At 40.5% G+C, this 27,846-nt stretch overlaps 2 protein-coding genes across 2 annotated transcripts; both read right to left on the bottom strand.

Annotated features, from left to right (window-relative positions):
- Positions 1-2: 2 nt before the first annotated feature.
- Positions 3-15,441, bottom strand: lemd3 (LEM domain containing 3). The gene is made up of 15 exons (XM_041780808.1): positions 14,996-15,441; positions 14,065-14,552; positions 13,373-13,680; positions 10,256-10,293; positions 9,844-9,913; positions 8,695-8,768; positions 8,346-8,425; positions 7,771-7,916; positions 7,316-7,417; positions 6,499-6,601; positions 4,597-4,775; positions 4,438-4,519; positions 4,243-4,348; positions 3,943-4,021; positions 3-2,891 (listed from the first exon to the last, which is right to left on the bottom strand). The coding sequence occupies exons 1-15, from the start codon at positions 15,422-15,424 to the stop codon at positions 2,701-2,703; spliced, it is 2,475 nt and encodes an 824-aa protein (XP_041636742.1). The 5' UTR covers positions 15,425-15,441; the 3' UTR covers positions 3-2,700.
- Positions 15,442-19,862: 4,421 nt separating this feature from the next.
- On the bottom strand, positions 19,863-24,977 carry tmbim4 (transmembrane BAX inhibitor motif containing 4). Its single transcript, XM_041780257.1, has 7 exons — positions 24,777-24,977; positions 23,860-23,968; positions 23,352-23,457; positions 23,099-23,132; positions 22,077-22,194; positions 21,412-21,457; positions 19,863-21,189 (listed from the first exon to the last, which is right to left on the bottom strand). The coding sequence occupies exons 1-7, from the start codon at positions 24,865-24,867 to the stop codon at positions 20,983-20,985; spliced, it is 711 nt and encodes a 236-aa protein (XP_041636191.1). The 5' UTR covers positions 24,868-24,977; the 3' UTR covers positions 19,863-20,982.
- Positions 24,978-27,846: the final 2,869 nt, after the last annotated feature.

Here is a 27,846-nt window from a genome sequence, read left to right as displayed (position 1 = left end):
GCTTTAAAAACTCCTAATAAACCTTTAATTTGAGCTGTTTGTACAATTGACAAATGACATTAAAACATCTGTTTCTTTTAAACGTCTGTAGGTTTGTACACGCCCCCATCTGACTCGCAGGTGAGGGACTTGAACGCCCACGCCATGAAAATAAAGCTGCATATAACCATCCATGTTACAGTTACATCAATGTACAGTGTTTACAGAAAATACACCCCCAAACAAAGAAAGAGCTGCAGCATCGAAGCATCAAACCACACAGTCAGCCTGACCCTGCTGCAGAGAGAGGGGCCTAATAATCCAGGACGGACCCTCCTGTTGCAGCAGAGGACGGAGCCTCACGTTTTTTCTGGTTTAAACATCCTGACGTGTTGGTCGGTGACGGAAGCTTGATGCATCGATGGAGTTATGATGAAAAAGGTAACATGTCCAGCGGCATTAGAATAGCATGCCACAGGGCTGATTTATAAAAATAATAATAAATAGAGAGAAGCATTTGGTTTAATAACAAAGAAAAACTGCTACAAAATACCAGGATGTACATCTATGAAACTACGTCTACGGTGGGCGTCAGCAGCCCGTTCAACTGCTCCGCCACCGTGTCCTCCATCTTTGTTCAGCGACGCAGCGGCGGACTGAAAACAGCGTGAGGTTAAGGCACAGCTGGGGGTGTGGTCACACCGTGCAGCATCGTTTATACAATTCACACTGGAAACAGTGTGAGGTGGCGCTCACAAGTTCACGCTGAAAATGCTGAGTCAGCATTTACAAGTTCACCCTGAAAATACTGAGTCAGCACTTACAAGTTCACCTTGAAAATGCTGAGTCAGCACTTACAAGTTCACCTTGAAAATGCTGAGTCAGCACTTACAAGTTCACGCTGAAAATGCAGAATCAGGGCTCACAAGTTCACGCTGAAAACGCAGAGTCAACGCTTACAAGTTCACGCTGAAAATGCAGAGTCAGGGCTCACAAGTTCATGCTGAAAATGCAGAGTCAGGGCTCACAAGTTCATGCTGAAAATGCAGAGTCAGGGCTAACACTGAAAACGCTGAGTCAGCAGTCACCAGTTCACACTGAAAATGCAGAGTCAGTGCTCACTGCATCATAGAAAAAAAGAGAAGGGAATAATCACTCTGTCTCTTTGAGAACAGAGAGTACAGAGCAGACAGCGCCACGGTCAGCGTCATCATCGAGTCTCTGTTCATCAACAACACAGGAGGCAGAGAGGGTTATGGGCTAATAATGAGACAGTTCAGAGAGGGTGCAGGGCTAAAATGAGCCGCTGTGACACAGAGAGGTAATAATAAAACAATGAGAACATTATAAAGATGTTTGTCATAGAGTTTATCTGATAGAAAGTCACTGGAACCACGGCGTCTAATCTCAGAAACATTTTTAAAGTTCCTGCTCTTAAACATGTTCATAAACAGTCTCTGCTGTTATAATGGTTCATGGTTTATTTTGGTATTTAATGAGTAGTATCAAAAAGTACCAAAACTTTAAAAACTGAACAGGAAGAACCTGGTCTGATGGCATACCCACACTCAGTGATCGTACCTGAACACGTTTGGCCCCTAAACCAGCAGTACTCTGCTGGTCTTGGTCCCTGATTTCTTAAATTTTTTTGATTGTAACCAAAACTACAGAAGGAGCAATTCTGACTGAAATGGGACAGAACAAAGAGATATAGACACGACCTTCAGAGTAAAATCACATCAGAGACTTTCGGACACATAGTTCAATCAAGCACACTAACCCCAACCTTAACCCACTTTTGGGTCTCGACCCTCTATTTGACAACCAAGACCCTAAAGTCCAGTCTGTCTGACCCGTATGAGAGCCTCGCCCTCGCCCCTGGTCCTGATGGAAGCACTGGGATTAAACACGAGCACTCAACGTGGTCACGACTTAAATAAAGAAATCCAGGAGCTTTTGTGCAGAAAGAGTTAATGAGTCAGAAATGCTCAGTCATGCCGGGTCTTTCTAAACCAGTGGTTTTCAATCTTCTTTGCCTAAGGCAGAACTGAGATAGAATCATAATCTCAAGGCTCACCATATTCATCCCTGCCAAATAGCCTGCTGAATACCTGTTAAATCTTCATTTATTGTTTAGTTGTATTGTGCGGTTCTACTAATTCCCACAGCACACCTGGTTTTACCTCAAGGCTCACCTGTGTGCCTCACCACACCTTTGAGAACCAATGCTCTACACTGTGCTGACTCATCCTGTAAACAGGACCAACCCTGTGTCGTACTACGGCGTGATGACCAATCACCGCTGGGTCACCATGTTTTGGACAGGGGGTTCAGGGCCAAACAAGCTCAAGACGGTACGACCAACCAGCCTGAGTGTGAGTGAGACCTTAGTTGACTAAATCTGTTGGCAACTTTTATACAGAAGGGAGAAACTGTGCAGTTTCCCTCACTACAATGTTGCCAACATATTTGGCCAATCAGACAATGTGCCGTTGTTCTACTGAGTCTCAGACTTCTGCATTAGTTGCCGTGGTAACAAACAGGTTTTAGTGTTCATCTTCTGTTACCATGACGACTGTCACTCCTCCTTCACTAAATAATCAATAAGTAATAATAAAGGTGATAGGAGGAGCACAGGCTGTGGTAGTGATGTGGGCAGAGCACCGTGGTCATCTCTGATCTGTGAAATTCCTGATGAAACCGCCATCGCCACCTGTTCCATCAGGATGACGATGATGATGATGTCGAAGATGGTGTTCTGTGAATCAGCCGGCTCTCTGTGCTGCTGCTCAGCATGTTGTGGGTGGAGCTTGAGGGGCCGGAGGCCTTCAGTGGCGTGTTACAGCTCTGAGCCTGAGGGAAGCGTTGATGATAGCGGTCCAGACGCAGGTACTTCACCGTGACCAGCTTACCTATCAAAATAAAAGCATATAGATTTTAGATACATACCTCAAAGGCTAACCCATCAAAATAAAAGCACAAAGATACTAGATATAAACACTAGCTTACCCTTCAAAATAAGAGCACAGAGATCTAACATATTAACCATGACGGCATATTAACAGCTAACCTGTCAAAAAAACCCCACAAAGATATAAGATATATAAACACTAGCTAACCCTTCAAAATAAAAGCAAAGATCTCTGATATGAACCACACTGACTGACCAGTCAAAATAAAGGTACAAAGATCTTACATATAAATCACACAGGCAAACCCTTACATATTATAACCCTTTATTAACCATTTCAGCTAAACTGTCAAAATAAAATCAAAACGATCTTATACACAAACCACACTGTCTTGTCAAAATAAAAGCACAAAGTCATAGATATGAACTACAAATGAAGGCTGATCTTCGTCTGAGTCAGAGTGACGCTGATATTTTTGTTGCTGTCCTATGTGGTTGGCAGTGCTCAAGAATTCTGGCCATACAGAACAACTAAGTCATTGGATCTAGATAACCATAACCATATATGGCGAATGGACAACATTTAACAGCAATAAAACCTTGTGAACCAGTTATCCAAATCTTAAAGGGAGTAGCTGGACTTGATTGAGGTTCTTTAAGAAATTCAACTTGTCCTCCTAAAGGCTTCTTCAGTTCTGAATATACAGGCCTAAAAAACATTCCTCCAGAACTCCAGCCCTGTGGTTGGTCACCTGGTTATCACTGGGCATTGTCCATTCTCTGAGTAATGTCTACAGTCAGACTGTGTCTACTCTGCTGTGAGACAAATGCATCCATACCTCTGTGGATAAACAAGTGACTCTCCAGTTTGTAGGTCAGTCAGTTAATCAGACACTAGAGTGGTTCATTCTGGATTTATTAAATTTTACATGACTCATGACCTGTCCACAGGTGAGCACCAAAAACATTATGAACTATCTCAAAGAGATGGTGGGAGGTTTCACCGACTCATGCCAAGATGCCAACGATGTATCTTTGTCTGAGTGTCTCACCATCAAACCAGGAGCCATGTAGAGCTTTGAAGGCTTTCCCAGAATGCTCTGCGGACAGACACTTCACATAGACACAGCCCTAAGGAGAAAAAAATAGAGAGAGTGGGTTACATTACTTAGTTAACATCATCAGGTTTTCATCCAACTGGATCACCAGGATTTAAGACACTGCCAGATGTTACACAGCACTGTGCATGTCTCTGTCTGATCAATGTTTTATCCTGTTTTGTATTTTAGTCATGTGATCTTTATCTTTAAGCATTACTATAGTAGCCTTCCACAGCACCACATTTTTCTTACCTCTCGTGAGTTCTTGTCAACGGCGATGTGGACGATGCCGTCGTTGTCGTTGCATTTTTCCAGGATGGCCTCGCGGATCGCCAGGTCCCAGTTCTCCCCCACCTCCCTGAAAACACAGAGGTATTGACATCACACACTGTGTCGCCACAGAAGGTGACATCACAGACAGAACGAGCAGCGTGAGCAAAGACTCACATGACGGGGTCGAACATGTTCCTGATCTTCAGACACGGTGTCAGGCTGTTGGGCGGCGAGTTCCTGCGGTCCAAAGGGAACGCTGAGGACAAGATCACATGATCAGGTCACATGGTTCAGAACACCTGTGTGTTTGTCCATGGTGCTCTGCTGACTTACCTTTGCCCTGCCACTGTTTGGAGGGTAGTGAGGACATTTTATCACAGCTGAGTGACGGCTGGATCCACCGCCACACTTGGAAGTCTGCCCCGCCGATCCTCTGATTCTCAGTCCTGATCCTGGACTCATTGCCTGATACGAAACTCTCTGCACGTGCCCACACCTTCCTCAGCTTCTTCCTGTATGTATTAAGATAGTTATTTTCACTTGTATGACATCACATCATCATCACCAGGAGGACTTCAGGGGTAGGGTTAAGGCATCACAATGATTCTATTCTTTCTAGAGACAAATTCCAGGATGTTTCCAGGCCCATAGACTAAAGCCGTGTTTCCATCAGGGGGGCCAGTTTGATTCAGTTCAGTTTGGTATGGTTTGGTACGCTAAACCCCAAAATAGTTTGCGTTTCCACAGACACCCGTGCTCTCACTTGGTGGGTGGGCTGTAAAGGTGATGAATGTGAAGTCCCATGCAGCACAGGTCTATTGGTCCAGCCGCAGAGTTAAAAGAAGGATGAGTGACAGAAATCAGTAGGGAATAAGCAGTAAACAGCTTTATTTAAGCCGAAAGTGCCTTTTAAAAAAATAACTACATTTTAATGATGTTAATTGCTGTCAGTACAGCTCCTCAGCTGGTGGAATACGTGTACAGAGACGGTTTGAGTCGTAACGCTACATTACTATCTGAATTTATCCAGTCTAGAACAGTTTATAAGACAAAATATGAAAGTTTATAGCTGTACTGTGAGAATTCGCCACATTGAAAATAAAGAGAAATTTCAGCTGGTGTTAAAATCAAGGTAGATTAAGCCAGAAATCCAGGGTGCGCTGACCTCATTTAAAATAGTCTGCAGCCTTAAGTTTTACAAACATGTTCAAACACCACAAAGCGATGTTTTCACAGGTTACCTAACGTAAGAAGTAGAATAATAACTAGTTACAGAAGAGAATGAACTGATCTAAGGTTTCATATTCACAAAACTGAAGCATTAATTTAGTTTCTCATCCAAAGCGGATGGATCAGGCTGATGTGAGCCTTTGGGCTCTGCTATGTGTTCTTAAAATCAGGTCCAGATAAACGTCAGGAAACTTGATTTGTGGCCAGATACCAATATCCATAGACTAGGAAACAGTTTGGATCTCCGTCGAGTCCAAATACTTCCCATTTAGGCAGATATTAGTCTGTTTTTATCCCGTTTTCACCACTCCTCACAGCACAGACTTCCGTGTTTTGAAGCCCGGAGGTGAGCAGCTGAGTTGCGTGCTGACATGATGTCAGTGCAGCCCCTATTGTTGTGTGTAGCTCCAACTTTTTGGTACGGATAGGTAAGATTGGCACCCCTACGGAAAGGTGCCGAAAAGTGGGATGGTACGGGTCAGTTTTTGGGACCCTTTCCAACTTTTGCTCTATGGAAACACACAAAAAATGCGTGCCGGGAGCACAGATGGTTGAGTGGTTTAAGGCGCTACCCATGTACGCGGGTGGCCTGGGTTCGAATCCGGCCTGTGGCCCTTTACCGCATGTCTCTCCCCACTCTCTTCCCTGTTTCTGAATCTATCCACTGTCCTTCCCCTATCAAATAAAGGCATGGAAAGGCCCAAAAATAAATCTAAAAAAAAAAAAAAAAAGAATGCGTGCGGTTCCGCACCGAACTGAGCCGGACCGCTTGGTGACAACGACCTATTAGACTAGGTTTCTTCATGTGGTCATTTACAGTGATAACCATAAACTCCAACACACTCATAAATAATCAACCGATCACCGAACAATTAATTACTCCTGTAGGTTTATAGCTCTTAGTTTTGATATCATTGGAATGTTGTTTTTTTTTTTTTTGGTCCAGAAAACACAGAAGAAACATAATTAGGCTGTAGGACCAACCCATCTGGTCGTGCACTGTACCTGTCCTGGGGTTGGACCAAGGAGTCTCTGACGTGAGGGATGGGCAGGTAGGGCTGTAGGTCATGGTTCTCCTGACATGCCTCACTGTGACTCCTCAACACATCTAGAAGACAGAACTCAGTCAGCAAGATGGTCAGACAGACGGTGAGGGTCAGAAACACTGACTGCAATGAAAACTCATTTAATATAAATATCAGCCTTAAATATAGGCCTTTATCAGCTGTACATATCAGCCTATATCATCTGCAAATATCAGCTAATATCTGCTGTAAATATGGGTCTATATCAGATGTAAATACCTGCCTCTATCTGCAGTAAATACAGAACTTTACCAGCTGTAAATATATGCCAATATCACCTCTAAACTTCAGCCTATATCATTTGCAAGTAACAGCCTTAATCAGCTGTAATTATTAACCTATATCAGCTGTAAATATCAGCCGATATCAACTCTAAACTTCAGCCTATATAGGCTGTAAATATTGGCCTTTATGAGCTGAAAACACTGGCCTATGTCAGCTGTAAATATTGGCCTATGTCAGCTGTAATTTTCAGCTGGAGAGCTCCTATTTCACCCACTTTTCCAAAAGTTTCCAACTATGGCCTATTACTCGACAAAAATGGAAGAAGAAGCCCCCCCCAACATCCCTCAGCTTCACCATCTGTTCACTGCCTTTGAAAGTCAATGTCATGGCATATCACAGCATTATTGTTTGAAAACAGAACTTTTGTGAATGATTCAGTTTTTCTGCTGACAGTTTTGATGTTATGATGGTCAATTTTGTTCATTTGCGGTCTGAGTACTGATGATTCTTACCTATGATCCTCTCCACCATGTCGTACATCTGTCTAGTCTCCTCTTCCTCTCTCCTCCAGCGATACTTCATGTAACACACCACACTCCACACACAGCCCACCACTGCACAGACAGGAAGTCCATGTTAAACATTAGATCACAAAAATCACTCAGAGATGTTACTGAACATTCTGTAATATAAACCTCGAGCTACAACTGCCCCCTTAAAAGCCTAAAGGGATCTCTTAGTGTTGTGAATCTGTGGCCTGATCTGGACTTAAAGCTCCTGAGTCTAAACGTGTGGATGTGCTGACCTCTGGTGTCGTAGATTAAAACTTCACAATCATTTTCTGAACATCAGTTCAAAGAATCACAGTGTAAACATGATAAATAGGAAATCTGTGCAGACTGCATGATATTGTAGTTTCTGTTACTGGTGTGAATGTCTATGATGTTACTGTTGTTGTTGTTCAGACCTGCTGCGATGACCAGGACTCTGCTGATGACGATGATGAAGGCTCTGCGGAAACGACAGCTGAATGGCATTCTAGGATGTGTGGACTCGAGAAGAGCGATCTCAGAGATGTCAGTGATGGCTTGATCAGCTGTCTGCCCCATTAGCCTGCACAGATAAATACATGCACATACATACAGCAGCTGTTTCTACATAAACTCCTTAATATTTCCAGAAGTTTCAGTCCTGCTGCTCCTGAAATCTTCCACAGGGTTTTTTTAATTCAACCTGCTCGATTAGGTCTAGATATAGGAATCATTGATTGTACTTATATTGATATCCTTATTGATCCGAGTTCTGCTCTTTAAAATGTACAACTAGGTCCTTACAGATCGAGGTTTCTATCTCTAATGAGGTCAGAGAGCAGACAATGACATGGCAGTGGGTCAGGGTTAGGGTTAGGAATCACCAAAGACCGCTACAGTTAGAGTGTCTTCACAGAAACAGCAGATCCAGAACATTTCAGGAAGCTTTCAGGAGTTAAGAGTGAGAAAGAAGATCAGTTCACACAATGATAATAGAGGACAATTGATTTACCTGATTCCCACATCCTTTCCCGTCCTGATGATCCACTCCAGGGAGACCAGAACAAAACGCTCAAAGTCTGCATTCTGAGCCTGGAAGACAAGCAGGGTTAGAACGTTAAAAATATACCGTATATATATATATATATATATATATATATAACATATTACTACTGGGAGAAGTCTAGGTTTGAATGTTACCTAATCAGTGTACAAACATTACAACACTTGATAGAGTATGAATGTTACTCCAGGAAATAGTCTGTGTATGAAAGTTACCAGAGGAATGGTATGAACGTGACTACAGGAAATGGTCAGACTATGAAAACTACTACAGGAAACTGTCTGCTTTCAATACTTACCTTTAAATAGTCGGAGGCCTGTTTGAGGCTCAGACTCCGGTTCTGATGCTGCGTGTCTCCACAGTCATGTTGACCTGTTATCATGACAATATGACATGATCAACACAAGTGAGTTACAGTGACACTGATCAAATATTTACCTTTTTGATCATTTTGTCTGATCACTTGAGTACAAATTGGATTAAAAAAAAAATTCTAATCTAGTCTGATTAATAGTTCTACTATGTATCTGTACACTAGGAGTGTGGCGAGAAACTTAGCTCATGAGACATGATCAGATTTGGGTTCATGAGAACAGGGGTAGACAAGATTTTACACTATTCTAAATTTTTGTAATGAAATACCAGTCGAAAATTTGTCTAATTTAACTGAAAGTCATAGTTGCAAAGTAGTGCAGCTCATTTAGAAATATTTAAACTAATCCTGCTGACATACAGCCTGTCTTGTCCAACTCTGACTCAAACTCTGCAGTTTAACAGCTCTTCAAATCAAATCTCCATCCATGTTAATATTTTGCCATATTGTCATATTCTTTAATTTACTACACTATGGATTCATTGTCACAATTGAAGTAATAGCATTTAGATTATTTTGAGTCTCATGAGACAGTTTTCACCTCCACAAGAAACTTGTTTCGATCTCACAAGATCCTGTGGTACGAGATCTCGTCACACATCCCACACCCAACCCTTATCTACACCACCAGCCCATGCAGACCTGTCTGCCGATGGAGATACAACCAGTCAGATCTAGTCACTGGCATCAGAAAATATTAAGACGGTCATATCCTCAGCCATGCCTCTATGAACTGGAATAAAAACTACACTAGTGTAGAGCATTTTAGAGTCGTATTGACTGACACGACACAGGTATGCAGTTCTCAGGATGGTGTAGGTCACTATGGAGAAGCTATGGCATAGATGTGACCCAGAATCATAAACCTGTGACGCAGATGACTTGGTATTTAGGCCACACCCCATTCAAGTTCAAACCTAACCTGTGGCTCCTTTCCTTTCCTGTCATTCCTTAATCTCTCTGACTCCTGTGTCTGTCTCTATCCACAGTCCCCTAAAATCAAAGTATAAACATGTCTTTAATGATCATCTGTGACCGCTTGTTTGACTTCCACAGCACAGGGACGGCATTTACCTGCGATATGAGCCAGGTGGTCGTGGAGGTTGAGCAGCAGGTTCAGGATCAGGTCTTTCTCCGTCTCGTTCTGCACAGAGAGAAACAACCGTTGAACAGTTAATTCACAGGTGATCAATGCCCGAGGTCTTACCAGACATCATTAAGTCTCTCCTGTTGTAATAACTTCAGTAGCTGCTGTTAACTGTTAATATTTAACTGGTTTAGGGCACAGCTGTGTTTATGCTCACTAATCATGTTAGTGACACTTTGACTTGCATTGGCTGAACCACATCATAAAAACCAAAGATGACTGATATTCATGATAACAGATCAGGATGCTCATCATTAACACAACACATGAAGATCATTTTACTAAATATTAAATAACACCAACGGCTCACAGAGAGGGAGAGGAGGAGACAGTACTCACATAATTTTCAAACTCGCTGCCAAACGGGTGACTCTTTACTGAAACACAGAAACATCACAGGTTAATACATGTTAGTACAGTTTGACATTTACCAATGCTCAAAGCTGATATAAAGTTTATACTGAGGAAATGTACAGCTAATATAAAGGCTGGAAATATCAGCAAAAATTGATATCAGCTGATAATATAGAGAATCTGTACTGATTAGTTGTTAGATTAGCTCTCATCCAACCAAAATCTCATTGGTCAAAACATCAGACGGGGGGGGCTGTGAGTGGCGGGAGAGAGATGAAGCTCAATCAGACGTTACTTTCTGATTAATACACTGCAGTTACTCTCAAACTAACTTGGAAACACACTGACATGAATGACTGCAGACGAACAGGATTTACTTTGATAAAACTGCTGAAGTGATGCTGTGAGGGCTGCTGATCAGAAAATCTTGCTAAGTCTTTCACACATCTGATTGAACATGTTAATGCTAGTGTCTGTTACAGGGAGCAGAGGAGAGGGGCTGACATCTCCTAGACCCTCCAGGTTTTCTTTCAGGACTGCAGATTTTTCTTCAGGCCACCTGGGTGAATAAACGCTGCATGCTGTCTGGTGATAATGTTCATAAATGACCTATCATGGCATGGAAACAGTGGGTGTTTATGAAATAGAAATAGGACGAGTAGGAGATGCAACTCTGCCTATTATTCTGTGGGTCCTACGCTGTGATCACCCTTTGTGGTTGGTTTGGTCAAAATTTTAGAAATCCCAGCCTGGTGGTCGTCAGTACAAAATCATAACCAGGTTGAAATTATTTAGTTTTAATTTCACTTAATTTAGACTACCAGGAGGGGTGATGACTTATCCTGTAGCTTTTATTGTTAGTTCATCCAGACTCAGTGTTTCCCACACTCAGGTATAATGGTGCCCGCCCAAGAATCACTCATGGGCCATGTAAGGATTTTGATATTTGGACAGGTGTGAGAAATCCATAAATACACCAGCATTTAAGCCTACTTGCTTTACACCTCGGCTTCTGAACAGTCCCCTCTCCTGGCGAGGATCTGAAGCACCATTAGGTTCATTTATCAAATAAGGGCCTGAATTTCAGCGCAGGAATTTTGCTCTCACAATGCGGGAAAAATCCAGCCCTGTTATGTCATATAGCAACACAGATAAGGATACATTATTTTGATAACCTGTCATATAATTAAAGGCAGGAATTAGGTTATGGAATATGCCTTATTTCTGTGTTAAGTAGCACCAGTTCCCTTTTCTTATCCCACGCTTAGGTGGCACCTTATAAAGATATTTCTGTGATTCATTTATTGTACCCAGACAGCTTTGATTCCCTTGCTGACTTTCAACACACTTTTTTTCCTCTTAAAAGTATGGATCAGGCACCTTTTAGTCACCAGTGCTGTATAAGAAGTATCAGTTTATTAACAATGTCAGAAAAAACATGACACCTAACAAGGTCAGGCGATAGTTTGGGATTTTCCTTACTGTCTGTTTTATTTCGTTTTCACTTTCTGATTTTGATTTCAGTATATTTATTAGTTTTGGCTGCTGGTTTGTTAGTTTAGTTTTTTTATTTAGCAAAAATGCTTCATTTTGTTTTCATTAGTTTTAGTGTTATTTTTAGTTTTTTTTGGATAGATGTCAGTGCTGAGTGAACGTCATACATTTTTAAAAGCATATTCTAACAGGCTACTCCTCACTTATCATTTTATTTACTTTAAGATGATGTTTCAAGATAGCTCCAGACATAAAACTGCCATTGTGTGAAGTCTAACCAACAAGAACAGGCAATTTTACACTCCCCAGACAAGTGTCAGTGCCAGTCAGTATGGTTGTGTCTAAGACTAAAACTAAGGATATTTTATTTCAGTTAGTTTTGTAAGCGCACTATACAGTTTTAGTTATTTTTCGTTTTTTTTAGCTTAGTTTTTATTTAGTTTCAGTTAACAAAAATGAATTTTGAGTTTTAGTTTAGATAGTTTAAGTTAACTCTATTAACCTCGATACCTAACCCTACTGCCACCATAAACACCTTCCATGGTTGATAAAACATTTCCATAATTTCCCTTATCCTCACACTTTGTTGAACTGATGCGCTCTGCAACCTGAAATGTTTTCATACCCTTTACATGAATGAGGCTCATACTCACAAGAAACATTGCAAAGTTATAAATAAAGACGTTTATAAAAACAAACAACTGCAGCTGAGAACAGTTAAAGATCACACAGACAGGTGTGGAGAGAGGAAGAGACATGGTAGGAGCTGAGGTAGATGTCGCTGTGGGCGACAGGACTGAAGGTGAGCAGATCAAACCTCTAATAAGTTCATGAATAGGGAACAATAAATAAAACTAGAGAATTAAATTTCCAAAGAAATTGAGCTGTGAATGCCTGATAATGTAAAACTGTAAAAATAAACGTATCCATTATAAATAGGGTGGTGAAACCGATTTCTTAGAAGTATGTTTTTACACTACCTTATTTATTGAAATGTTTATCCTGTTTTTATAGTGGAAAGTCTCACAAAAATAAAAATGGTAAACTTTAAAATTAATATATTTTATGTACAATTTGAGATGACTGTTCCAGTCTAATCTATGATGCCAAAGAAAAAACAAGTTACTGTCAGAAACTTAAACTTGGTGTTAGTTTTGGGGACCCCTGTAAACCAAATGCTGCATCAGTTGTCTCACTCATCCCATTTAAGTTTGGTTAGATTAGAAATATATATAGGTAAGAAAACTTTGGAATAAATCAAATAATTGAGTTAAATGTCAGGTATTTGTAGATCATAATGTCTGCCTTTTCCACTGGCTACTACTGCGAGCAAAATCGAGACTTGTGGGAAACACTGACACTATCAGGATGGCAAAATTATTGGTGCATGGCCTGATTTCAGTCGTTTTTTAAAGATGCCTCCAGACAAATTCCTACACCATCAAAACTGCACAAATATGCTGTCAACATCTGGATAACTTGGTGTATCAGTAGAAAGGTAAACCCTGTGATTTTGGCAGCCTGACTCCTCGATCATCAGAGACATACCAGCAGATAAAAGAACTGAGCAGGGTAACACCTGAACACAGGTGTGCTTAGGCTACTCACTGTGTGTCTCCTCTGAGGCTCCGCCCCTCATCCTCAGGTACATGAGTCCCAGTAGGAGGAAGAAGAGGCAGGCGGCGGTCAGGAGGATCATGGACAAGTAGTGGGCGCTCAAACACCGCGATGATGTCACTTCCTCACGTTTGAACTGCTGCAGCAGCTCGTCCTCGGTCCCAGGGGGCGGGGTGTGTTTGTGAGACGGGCTGTGGGTACTGTAGGGCCGCGAGGAGGCAGAGCTATGTAAGCTGTATGGCCGTAAGGGGGCGGGGCTGTGGTTGGAGTGGTTCCCACGGCAGGTGGAGGTGTTTGGGCTGAAATGTAAGGCACAGGCATTAACAGAGCGCCATTCATACACAAAATTATACAGAAAGCTAGACACTTCATCTAAAAAGTTAGGGTTGGGTAAGGCACAGGCATCCAAAGCTTTTCAGAGAATCAGATGCGTAATATTTATGACATTAAAAACATTTAGTTCACTAATGGAGCACCACCTGTGCACAGTACCATTCACCTTGCATTACAGAATAAAATACAGAGCATTTAGAATATTAAAAGGGTTAGGGTTAGGTAAGGCACCATCATTAATGGGGCACCACCCAGACACAGATTTTTTTCTATAGAGTCAGATCCAGTAAATTTAGAATATTTCTAGCCTTTAAAGGTCTTAGGTTTCAATAAATGAAGGTTAAAATCACCTGTAGGAGGTGAAGCGTGGTCTGAGTCCCGTGGTGAAGCGGCCCAAACCTCCAGACTCTCCGCTAACCTGATGGTTCTCACCGTGGTTACGGTTTATGGACAAGTAGATGGACTTCCTGGGGAGGATGTGCGTCCTGAAGGGTCCAGGTGAGTCTGAGTCCCCCTCCTCGCGCCGGTCTCCCCCCACCATGTTCTTCCTCTCCTCCCTGTTCTCCCTCCCTAACTCCCGGTACTCCCTCTCTTCCCTGTTATCCCCCACACTCTCACTCCCTCTGCCTGCTCGTAGGAGGCTCCGTCTGGGCTCCAGCTCCCTGCTCCTCTCCCCCTGTCCTGAGTCCTCCTCTTCAGAGTCGGAGTACTCCGCCCCTGCTCCGCTGGTCAGTTGGTTACCGTGGGCTCCACAGCCGTTCACTGACCGACACTTCTTGGTCCGCTCTGGGCTGTCCTGCTCCTCCTCTTCCTCTGCTGACTCCTCTTCTCTGTTGTCCTGGACAATCAATCAGGTTTAAATTTTAATTGTGATTTAGTCTCTCCATCATGATCAAAGATTAATAGATTACTGCTGCCTGTTTCTATCAGTTCTATAGTAACTGTTTCAGTGGTTGTTGTTACACTTTGGCTCCTTGACCATATCACTACTGCCTCAGAAACACAATTCCCTTTTGCAAACGTATTTATATCGTTAATCATAATTTAAACATGTATTTATTCACTTACTTTTGATAAATAATGTCTTGATTTTCAGAGTTAAGATGAACAGATGACTGTCTTCAGTTTTAACTGTTTAAGTGCTCAAACTGTTTAAGATCGTTAAATGCATGTGATGCAGATGTTGTTATACCAACGACTTATCGTTGATCATAATCGTGATCGTAGTGATCAATCGTTATTACCGTAAATCTGATTTCTGATCTGACCGAGCAGACTTACCTCTCTATCCCCGGGGCCAGGCCCTGATGTCCCGCGGAGCCTCCAGCTCAGAGAGCCCGGGTTGTGGTGAGTGTTGGCGGGGTTCAGGCCTCTCCTCTTCGGTGGAGCTTCAGCGTCAGACTCGTCGGAGCTGAAGCCGAGCACGGTGGACTTCCGGCCGGGTCTCCTGTTGGAGCCCAGGTGCGTGACGTCACGGCTGGCTGGCCTGGATCCCGCCGCGCCGCCGCCGGAGGAGCCGCTGATGGCGGGGCTGCTGCGGGCCTTGTTGGGCTTCGAGGGCCTGGGGCCCCGCTGCTGCTGCTCTTCTCGAAGCTTCTTTAGTTTCTTGAGGTACACCGGGCGTGTGTTTTCGGTCACCGGGCCCGGGGTGAAGCCGAGCCGCTTTAACTCAGAGAAAAGCTCCTCGTCCGTTAACTGCGCAGCCGCCATCTTGTTAAAGACGGAGAAGGTTGTGTGACGGAAGTGACGTAGGCATGAAGTGGCAGCAAACCAACTGGGATGTGTTCAAAACCATCAGAGGGGCTGCGTTCAACAACAAACAATTGGGCTGCGTTCAAAGTCAACAGTTGGACTGTATTCAAAACTATAAGTCAAACTGTGTTCATCAACAGTTAGGATGCGTTCAAAACTAACAGGATGCATTCAAAGGGTAAATGGTAATAGACTTCAGCCTGTTTAGCGCTTTTCTAATCACATGACTACTCAGCCCCTTTACACCACATGTCACAGACTGATGGCAGAAGTTACTATGGGGAGTTGGCCATCAGTGTAAGCTAATGAGGCATGCTGGTCATACATACTCATCCATACCCATTTACACGCCTGTGACGAAGCAGTGGGAGTAAATGGGAGTAAAGCGTCTTTCCAGAGGACACAACCGTCGTTTGACTGCCTGAGCTGTCCATAAACCCATAACCTACCAACTGCGAGACAACCAACTCTAACAACTGAGTCAATGTCCATAGATTTAATGTGATGATACGTCAAAGGTGTCCGCCATATTGCCAGAGGCAAGACCGCCTCACAAGCATATACAAGTATACGAGGGAACTTGAGATTTTCTGAATAAAAAGCACTCCTGTGGGGCCATAAACGCATGATAATTTAGAAAAAAAACGTTTTAAATAAATGAATGCACAAATTATAGACACTAATCGTATCGTGATTAGTGCAGACAGCCCTAGATGTTACATTTTACAGTAAATTTCAGTAGAAGTGGGTATACTCCTAATTCATATGCTCTTTAGAAGTGTGTATATTCTTCATTTTGGAGTCGTTATACTCTATGATAACAAAAATATAAGTGGGTACGGGCTACTACAGAATAACTGTTTATGCTAAACAGATGCTGCACAGTATGGAAGTTTATTGTGGTCAAAATTTAATGAAAGGTCTGTTTTGAAAATGAAAACATAATAACATTTCTTTCAAATTTTCCAATAATGGATGTTTTTTTCTTCACAAAATTAAAATTCAGTGCAACATGCAAATTTCTTACTATAACTGAATTGAAAAAGAAAAGTAATTTCATTTTTAATTTTCAGAAAATGCTCTGCTATTTTGAAAACTAAAATGTATTATTAGAAATGCTTTTTCATTTTTATAACATGTAACATAACATTTTTTGACACAAAAATGAAAAGAACATTTAATTACCTAATTTGTCAATTAATTTTCATCTTCAATTTGAATGTTTTTTTAACCCTACTAGAATTTACAATTTTTAGAAAATGCTCTTTTGTTTAGTGCTCACAATTTTGCAAAGAAAAGTCTGATTTGAAAATTTAAAAGGCAATAATAGAAATGCTTTTTAATTTTCAAGATATTTGAGCATTTTTCGACTCATAAATAAAATATTCAATTGCAATTTTAAATTTCATCTTCACTTTGCACAATGTATAATATCAGAATTTTAAAAAAGACATTTAATATTTAATGTCATTAAATGCTCCGTTAAAAAATTCTCATTGTTTAAATGGAATCGCTAAATTTAACATTAATAGGAATTATTAGAAATAATTCAAAACTTTCAAAACGTGTGAGCACTTTTTTGACTCATAAATGAAATTATAGAACAATCTCATCATTTGTATCTTCATTGCATCCATCACTTCGCACATTCCTCATCACAGCCAGAAAGAAAACTCTCAAAAGTCTGAACTAAACTTAGCACTAAAAGTAGGGAAATTTGTGTTTGGTAAATTATTTACTTGTAACAATGCTTCTTGATATTAAATCTTATATCGTTGGAGCCTGTTTATTTCCCTTGTAAACGGTGCCACATTTGTAAGGAACATGCATTGGTGGGATGAGCAGCAGAGCTGCGTATGTGGGTTACGCCCATGAAAAATTTGCCAAATCTTCTCTGCCAATGCCAAACAGCTTATTTTGCTGTTGCTATTGACTTGTTTTGAGCTTCTGGTACCCCCAGGTGCTGCCAGTTAGGGCCCTGCTACAGTGGTCAGTGGGTGTCTGCTCCAAGAATTGGCATGCCACGTTTGACTGCTCTGGATAGGGCCCGTGTGATAGGGAAACTTCAAGCTGGTGTTCCGCAAAACTGTCAGGCCCGTTTTGCGCTGGTGTCGGCAACACGTGCACTGGAACCTGAACATGTGGAGGAACGTTATGTTCAGCGATGAGTCCAGATTCTGCCTATGGCAGTTGGATCATAGGGACAAAGTGTGAAAACAGGGAGAATGCTATGCTGATTGCTGCACTGGTAGAGTAACATCTTTTGGTGGAGGCAGTGTGATGGTGTGGGGCAACATCTCCCTCACTGGAAAAACAAGGCTTGTCATCATTAGAGGCAATCTCAATGCATAGAGATATCGAGATGAGATTCTGAAACCAGTGGCAATCCCATATCTCCACAGTCTGGGACCAAACTCTATCCTCCAAGACAACAACGCTCGCCTCCTCAGAGCAGGGTCTTTCAGAGACTACCTCCAGAATTTGGGAGTGGAGAGGATGGAATGGCCTGCCAGCAGTCCTGATCTTAACCCCATTGAACACTTGTGGGATCAGCTTGGGTGTGCTGTTCGTGCTAGAGTGACCGATACAACCATGTTGGCTGACTTGCGACAAATGCTGGTTGAAGAATGGGATGCCACCCCACAGCAGTGTGACCAGGCTGGTGACCAGCATGAGGAGGAGGTGCCAGGCTGTTGTGGCTGTGTATGGTTCTTCCACACACTACTGAGGTTCTTGTTTGTTAAATGAAAAAATTGTTAAATTGCCAATATGTCTTGTTTCTTCAAACTTCAATCATCTAATCCACCAAACAAGAGTCAATGGCAGAATAAGCTGTTTGGCATTGGCAGAGAAGATTTGGCAAGTTTTTCACGGGCACAACCCTCATACTCAGCTCTGCTGCTCATCCCACAAATTAATGTTCCTTACAAATGTGGCACTATTTAAAAGGGAAATAAACAGGCTTTCCAATGGTATAAGATTTATTGCCAAGAAGCATTGTTACAACAAAGAAATAATGTAATTTCCTTACTTGTTGGGCTAAGTTTGGACAACTAGAAGGGGCAGGAGAGAGGAGTCACAGCCAGTCCGACCGTGCTTCACATCAAGAACGGTATGTGGCAGTGTGTATTTATACGGCTGCCAACACATTGCACACACCCATACTCACACACATAAAAACTCTCCATAACAGGCAAAAATACAAAAATACATGCATGGGCCTACAATGGGTAAATAGTTGAATCTAGTGGAATACAGTAAAAATGTCAAATTTCACTGGATTTCTTCACATTAAAATGCTGACATTAAAGAATGCATGATTTCATACTGCAATGACAGTGAGATTAAAAAATGTGGTTTTAATGGAAATCAATGGGGGAATTTTTGCCTCGAGGATATCCGGAGAGTATATCTGGCACTACGTAAAAAATACTAATGCAATCAAATCAATTTTGTTGCTAATTTTTGACCCATCCAAGACTCTTGTTAGCACCAAAGCCCCATATTTCTACTATTTATTATATGGAAAATAATCCACTTTTTGTGTTTTTGTACAGTAAAAATGAAATATTTCAAATAATCAAACTGGCATTAAAAGGGTTAGAATTCTGAGAATTTATTTTAAGTTTGGTAGTTTTGAGTAAGTCAGAAGTTGTTAAAGAGATTAGAAAAAAAAGTAGAAAAAAATAATGATGTATGGTGATTTAATAGAAGTTTTTTATACGTATGCATTTTTTGCCTCAAGGTGTCCAGAGGGTTCCCACATGTTAAAGCTGGCACTATATAAAAAATATAAATGAAATCAAATACATTTTGTTGCTAATCTTTGACCCATCCAAGACTCTTATCAGCCCCAAAGCCCCATCTTTTCTACTATTCATTATATGAAAAATAATTCACTTTTTATGTTTTTAGTAGTAAAAAATAAAATATTTAAAATAATCAAACTGGCATTTAAAGGGTTAAAACCTTGAAAATGATTGAATGTTTGCTAGTTTTGTGCAAGTCTGAAGTTTTTTTGTTAAGAGGTTTATGAAAAAAAAAAAAGAAAAAATATTGACGTATGGTGATTTAAAGTCAATTTTTCTGTACATGTACATTTTTGCCTCAAGGTGTCCAAAGGGTAGTAAATTTGAGGAGGGCACAAGGGTTAACAGTAATTGGGAAAAGCTTGTTTTTTGATTTTGGATTTCTTATTTCAAATATTAAAAGTGCTATTATAATTGTGGTTATGATAACTATATTTACATAAATTATTATCAGTTCCTCATTGTTATAATAGCAAAAAGATATTCATTTTTCCCCCTTCAAAATATGTTACATAACCTTTTATCTGCCCGCATCAGAGAAACTAGTACTAAAATCAGTGTAATGGGATGATTTTTACCTATAAATTTGACCCTTAAACTTGGTGAGATTTGAGTTTTTACTGCTGATAATTATTCATGTGTTATGCAACATGAAAATATATATGTAACAGAAGGAAAACGGTCTTAATCTACATTGTATAAACGTTAATCTTTAATAAATCTTTATTTCCACAGGAGTGAGAGCTCCATTCAGAATCTTTAACATATTGAAAACAGCAGAGGACGTAATAGTCTTGTTAGTTACATCATTACAAGCGAAACAACACAATATAAACCTCTGATCATCTTCTTTCTAATATCCCGCACTGATCATTAGTAGAATCACATATAAAATCAATAAAACTGTACACAACATTCACACCATTAAATACGTCCAATCACACTCAGGATTAACCCACACATGCTCTTTAAGTTCATTTAAATACACAGCATCTCTTTCTTTATGAAGATTTAACATTCAACATCAAAAGAGACAATCAGTAAGAGGAATGATTGATCTGAGCCAACAGCAGTAACCCTAACCCAATCAGAATGATTGATTTGAGCCCTAATCCTAACACGTTCACCTGTAGATCCTCTTAATGTATAAAAGTATACTGAAGTTAAATTATTGATTACCTGTACACACCTCTGACTATAAAAAACCACTGTGAACCTGTGTTAATGATCTAAAATATGATATTTAACCTCTATGCCATACATATTTAAAGATAAGCCTGCAGCATTTTAATTATCTGACTCTAGTATTAATAGTCTTAGGGTTCGAGGGTCCTGATATTAAACCTGACTACAGTCCTCATCTCAGTAACACAGAGATAGAAACTTTTTACTGATGGGAGCAGGTCTGACTCTGCTATCTTAGGTGGTCCCTTTCAGCTAGTTACTACTGGCCCACTGACTGTGCTATCAAGTCAGCAAACGGCTAACCAGGTGGATGTCAAAAGGTGAAAACATGGACGACAGCTCCGTTCAGTTCACATATACTCTAATTTTGGCACAAATCTGAGGCATGTTGTCCCTCCAGCTCATGGAGAGATCTGAAAGTGAATTATCCTGATGTCATATTACTCTGACCATGGTATAAATTGTGATCCAGGTAAACTTTAGGAACTCCCTTATTGACATCTTACACCCCTACAGGTCCTCTCAGTGCTTCTTCATGGAGTCGAGCACTCTCAGAATGTGTAGGAACAGGTTAACGATGTCCAGGTAGAGGTTGATAGAGGCCAGCACGTGCTCCTCAGGGGACAGCTGCTTCATCAACAGGTGAGTGTCGTAGATAATGAACCCACAGAACACTAGAGCGCCGAACCCGCTGAAGAGGAGCTCGATGCTGTCGCTGTCAAAGAAAAACTACAGAAAGAACATCAGCATTAATATTACTGTAATCATCATCAGGAGAAGCTAGGTGCTGCCACTGCCAAATAAAAACTCTTTTAGATTAAAGTGGGCATGGTTGAGGTAATCTCTGTCCTCTCTGATGTTTTATGTAGCTCCACATCTGCAGTTCATCTTGACCTGACAGCTAGCTCTCCTTATTTCTGATTCAGTGTTTGTCATTGTGGGCGAACTTACCCTCATGAAGCCTGAGATGATGAGGATCCAGAGACAGGCGAACAGGCTGGAAACAAATATCAGAGTCCGTTAGGATGGCTAACTATGAGACAGTTTTCACTGATAAGAGAATCATGGTAGAGCCCAGACAGGACAGTGTCAGCTGATCTTTAACATTAACTCATAAATCAAACTGTCTTGAGCAGTGGTTCTCAACTGGTCTAGCCTCAGGACCCACCAGTCTCTCTTTCCAAAAATTAACAACACATGCATTTTCAACAATGCATGTTTTGTTAATTGAATATGTTGAATATGTTTAAGTTTTACATCCTCTTTTCTCATCATTATGTGTACATTTTTGCCTCTAAAGACCTTAGGAAATTACTTCATTATCATGGGAAAAGTAGCTTTATTCACTGCAAGAAAAGGAGAAAATAGGTTAAAATGCTGAAAAATCAAATTTACCCAATTTCACAGTACAACAGGGCGAAATAAAATGTATCGATGAATATCCACTTAAGACTTCAGGACTCTTTGCCACCTTTTTTTAGAGACACCTATTTACGACCCACTGAAACCTGCTCCGTGACCCACTTTTGGGTCCCAACCCACCAGTTGAAAACCACTGGTCTAGAATTCAACCAGCCTCTGTAAAAGCAGAAACAGACAGCTGAGGGCATACTCACCCTGCTCCCATCTTACTGAAGTCTCTCTTGGACTGAAAGGTGAATGCTGTGAGTCCAACGAACACAGCAGAGGTGAGGAATAGAGCCTGGAGAACCATGGAGTACTCATAGAACGTCACTGAGGAAAAAACGGAGAGAGAACAAAGCTTAGACTACAGAAAATGAACACTATGATAAAGATCAGAACTGTCAGGACACCAGAATAATAAACTCTGATATGATTTTATAGAAAGTGAACCACTGTGACACATTTGATACAACAGAAACTAACCCAGAGACACAGACACCCAGTGATGGGTATTGTGTTGGTTTTTAATCAATAACTTAATGGTAATTAGCTCTCATCAGTAAAGAAACAAAAACCAAACTTTTACCACATGGACCACTAAGACACAGGGAGAGTGGATTAAAAACATCCAAACCAAAACTCTCGTTTATTTGGTGTTAATTCAACCAACAGAAATTTGTTACCAACAAATTGACGTCCTTCTGTTTCTGTAGTGGCGTCTTTGTGTTTTGAGTTTCTGGTTAAAGTCATTCACCTCCCCTGGTGCACACTTATCCTATCCTATACATGTGACCCAGCAGCGAAACGACTGACACTATCAAAATAAAAGTATGAAAAAATGCTAAATATATTTAAAATAATAACAGTGAGTACCAAACTTCACCCTCTGGTGTCTGCCGAAAACAATTTAAAGTATTGTCACGTTCCTGATCATGGACATCTGAGATTATGACATTCCTGTCAGATCCATAATCCAGAACACCCCCTACACTCTGAATTAAGACTCAGAAACTTGGACCATCTTCAGTAACTCAAGTTAATAGCTCAAAGTGACTGGAATGTGGCCATCCTGGGTGCAATGTCACTCCCAGCGCTGATATGTGACCTCAGTGGTAAATGGAATGCAGAATAATGACTAAATATGAAATTATCAGATTACAAATACCAGCACTTTGACCTTCAACCCATACTAGGCTAGCAAGGTGCAACAGGAAGTGAGTTTAATGTTACATACGTGTTGTAGCCACAGAGACAGCCTCCAGGAGAGTCTGAAAACCAAAACAAATGTAAGGATGAATCACAAGCAAACAGCTACAAGCTAATGGTTGATAAACAGAGCTTGTGTACTGGGACAAAACAGCAGTCCAGTTAAATATCCTGATGGAGCTTGAACTAGGGATAAACTGCGCATGGATGTAAACCTGCTGAGATTAAATCAGACTGTACTGTGCCTGTAAACGTGCTGAGAGATACTGGATTAGACTCACAAAGGCCAGCAGCAGGTACAGGTTGACTGGATGTTGGTGTCTGTAGACCGCCAGAGCCACTAAGAGGACCAGAGAGCCTATAGCTGAGACCAAGACCACCGCGGGGCTGAGGACAGGAAAGACCCCAGTGAACAAAAAAGATCATGCTGAAGTTCAAGTGTTTTCCTGATCACTGAAAAGTTTGAGTGTGATGTCTCTGAGAAATACTGCACCACAGTTATCTTCAGCTCTTAGTAGACAGACATTTTTCCCTTTAAATGTACATGGCCGTTAGCGCCACGGTATAATATGATTCCCAGCTATAACCTGCAACACTGTTTGTGAATTGTGAACAAAGACACGATACAATGTTGTCTGATATGTTATGTGCCTGGTAACACCACTGTTTGTGGATAGGATGATACAATATCAGACTGAAGGCTGCTGTTTGTGAATGAGACCCTTCTTACCATGAGGCTGATTTACATAGAAAAAGGATCACGATTGCTGCTGAGGAGAGCACGCTCACCTGTGGTGGACAAACTCCTTTATTGTGTCAGAGAACATGAAGATGGCGGAGGTGGCCGTGGTCAGGATGATCTGCAGACTCAGCAGGGTGTACACCTTTCTCAGAAAGTCTGCAGAAGAGAGATTAAAGATCATCTTTATCCTCCTTACAGAGAGACATCAGCCTTTGGTGATTTATCATTGTAAGAGTGAGACATTGACAGTTGGCTCTTCATCATCCTAATGTTGAGACATCAGTCATTGTCTGTTTATTGTCCCAACATTGGGACATCAGTCTTTGGCACATATCATCCAAACAGTGAGACATCTGTCTTTGCTCTTTATCCGCCTAATGTTCCTTGTACACCAGACACACCTTTTTTTTTTTTCGTGTGGTAGATGTGTTTTTAAACCTGATCAGTTCACATTTTTGGCAAACACATGAACTTTCAGACTGTGTTGTCCATTTAACCGCTGGTATGACCAGAGATCATCTACAGATGAATTCAAAGTCAGTGGATCATCAATAAAAACACCCGGATATTTAGGAACACACCTGTGACACAGTTCACTGGATCATCAGCTGACAGTGACGTCATCATATCGTGGGCAAGTAGAGCACAGGTGTAATTATAGATTAAACCCAAGGTAAACAGCAGAGCTGAAGCCTGGTGTTGATAACACCAGACAGTTTATAACAATAAAAAGTTATAAAAATTAACTATACTAATAATGACTCATTAATCTTACCCATAATAATTAAGTAGCATCTGTTTGCACAGAGGCTAACACCAGCCATAATACCTATACTACTAAAAACTCATTAAAATAGATCATATTAGCTATTATAGTACTAACCCAATAATATTATCTTCCCATATTAATACAGAAGCATGTTTTTGTACTGAGGCTAACGTTAGCCACAGTTAGCTCACTCACCCATCCGTATCTGGAGGCTGGCCGTAGCCACGTTGGTTCCGTAGTTAAAATCATCTTCGATCGATGATCGGGGATATTTCTCACTGCTCATGTTTCTTTTACTGTGAATTCAGCTGATACAGTCTTAAATAAAAATTAATGTGGAACAGAGAATATGAAGGTCCAGCTGTCAGCAGCTCAGTCTTCTTTACCGCTGCTGCGTCCAACCGTCTGAGGTGAAACAGCGCCACCTGATGTACTGGAGTACTGCTGAGAGCGACAGGATCATGTTACATAATGGATAATGTTTTTGTAGGCTGTATCTGTAATCATGGTGTTATTAAATTTAAAGTCATGTGTTTTGTGAAGATCTCTGTTTTTTCTGAGTTACACTGTCTGCATAGCAAAAATAAGTTGGCAACATGTGGAGGAGAGGGAGACAGTGGGGAGCTTTCTTACTTTAGACAGAGCTCTCTACAACATAAGACATAAAACCTGACATGGGTTTAAAGTTCTTTTACTTTTATTTCACTTTCTACTGAAATCCAAAAAAATCCAAATTTCAATTGAATTTAACATATTTTTTGTATCTTATCTGATACATTAGGTATTTTTGGTTGATTACGTAGAGGCATCATTAAAGTATGTATCAAATATGATACAATAGGCTTTAAGGGGTTAACTTGCAGACACTCCTGCTGCAGGCTGTGAGTCAGGGTCATAGTCAGGGTTAGGTCAAGTTGTAGTCACAGCCCTGCTGGTTCTCTCTCTTGGCTACAGTCCGACCCAGGTCTGCCGGCTGCTGGCTCTCTCATGATCCACGCTTGCTGAGCTGTGTTTCCATGTGATCAGCTGAGTCCATCAGTTTCCTGTTAGTTCTGATCACCAGGAGAGATGAGCTGTACAGGTGGAGAGGAGGAGAGCAAAGATAGGCAGGAGGCAACAGGAACCTCAGGGCGGAGGAAGAGACCTGGGAGACCCAGAAAACTACAGGTTAGTCTATGGGTTTGACCAAGTCTGGGTCAGTCTCACTGATGAGCTGTTAGACTCTTTAGATATTTAGATTTTTACTATAATCATCTCAGAGGAACAGACTTAAAATCAAGATCAAATTGTTGTTTAATGATTGAATGACACTGCACACCTTTGGGTGTTTATTGGTTTCCTAAGTCAACAGTTTAATTCTTTGTTATGTAAATTATAAAATTATGTATACAGTTAGATAGATGATCCTGAAGCACATTTAAGTTTCATTAGAAGTTTAATCCATCCATCAGTGGGTATGCTGGTATGTCTATTGATTGACTGATTGATCGATCCTTTCCCCATCTAGAAGCCCAGTGGAGAGCCAGTCCCAAAGAGACCGAGAGGACGACCCAAAGGAAGCAAGAACAAGGAGACATCGAAGGAAGCAACCAAGGTTATATCACACAGAGGCAACCTGAAGATGTTTAGATATGTGTCAGAGGAGAGCTATAGATCAATACATCCATCCATTTATCTATAACATCCATCCATCCATCCATCCATCATGCAGGCTTGCTAGGTGGTTGAGATGATAGCTTTAACTGGCTTTGTTCTTTATACATACCTAATTGTTTATTGATTGATTGGTTTAATCCAGGATTTTGTGAGTGTTGATAATTGTTGATTAATAGACTAACTGATCATATCTGATGTGTTTTGTTGAATGTTTAAGGAGCCTGATATTTGATGAGCATTGATTTAATTATTCATCCTATATGAAGCATTTTCTGAGTGTATAATAAGCCTGATTATTGATTAATTATTGATCGGACATGAAGTGTTTTCTGAGTGTTAAAGGATCGGTCCAAGTCTTGGAAACATTAAACGGTGGGATCTTTAATTCATCAGGTTTTATCTTTCACTAAACTACTCATTAATTATACACACAGACTCTGAGGAGTCCTGAGCTCTGATTGGCTGCCTCATCTGCTGAGTCATACCCAGTTGATAATCAATTACAAATAAAACATACAGTATAACCACAGTGATGTGGATCAATAGTATGATCTGATATAAAAATATCTAAAGACAAATATAAAGGTTTTTAACATGTTAAACAACATATGAGACATTCACAGTGGTCTGATGAACACACTGATCTGTGATTTTAATGCAAATGTGAAACTTTGTTAGTGATCATTGATCAGTTATGCTATCTATTCATGTCAGTGAATGTTATGTTATGATGTTGTTATATGTTATGTAATTTTATATTGCTGTTTTGTTATGTTGTGCTGTTATGCTATACAATGTAATTTAATGTAGTGAAATATTATGATGTTATGTGTTATGCTGTTACGTTGTTTTGTTATAATGTGTTATGTTACGTTATGTAACGCTAGGCTCTTGTGCTCTGGTTTTATAGTATGTTATGTTACGTTATACTATGTAATCTAATGTTTTGTTACGTTATGCTGTCACATTGTGTTATGTTATAGTATGTAAAGTTAATGTTACATGTTGAGATTTTATTATGTTATACCATGTAATACTGGGTTATGTTACGCTATACTTTGAGATGTAATGTACTGTAATGTTAAGCTATGTTATAATATGTAATATAATGGTAAATTATATCATATTGTATTGTGTTATGTTGTTATATCTGTCCATGTTATGTTATGTTATGTTATGTTACACCATGTAATGGTAGGTTTTGTATTTTGTTATATTACATTGTGTAATGTAATGTTGATATATTATGTTATTCCATTTTATGTCACGTAACGATTTGTTATGCATTTTATGTCATGTCATATTTTTTTATTATGGGATGTCATGTTATATTATCTTTTGTTACGTTTTTTCTTTTCAAAGATTTATTTTTGTGCCTTTTCATGCCTTTATTAGATAGAGGAAGGACAGTGGATAGACTCGGAGACAGAGAAGAGAGAGGGGAGAGACGTGAAAAAGGCCACAAGCTGGATTCATACCCGGGCCGCCCATGTACATGTGTAGCGCCTTAAACCAGTCGACCATCTGTGCCCCCTTGTTGTGCTGTTTTGTTATAATTTGTAATGATTGTTATGTATTTTATTTTTACCTCCGCCAAGGAGGTTATGTG

The sequence above is a fragment of the Cheilinus undulatus genome, linkage group 23 (assembly GCF_018320785.1).
Source record: "Cheilinus undulatus linkage group 23, ASM1832078v1, whole genome shotgun sequence".
Lineage (NCBI taxonomy): Eukaryota > Metazoa > Chordata > Actinopteri > Labriformes > Labridae > Cheilinus > Cheilinus undulatus.
Note: the sequence above shows the minus strand (reverse complement) of the source record. Positions and strands in the feature narration are given on the sequence as shown.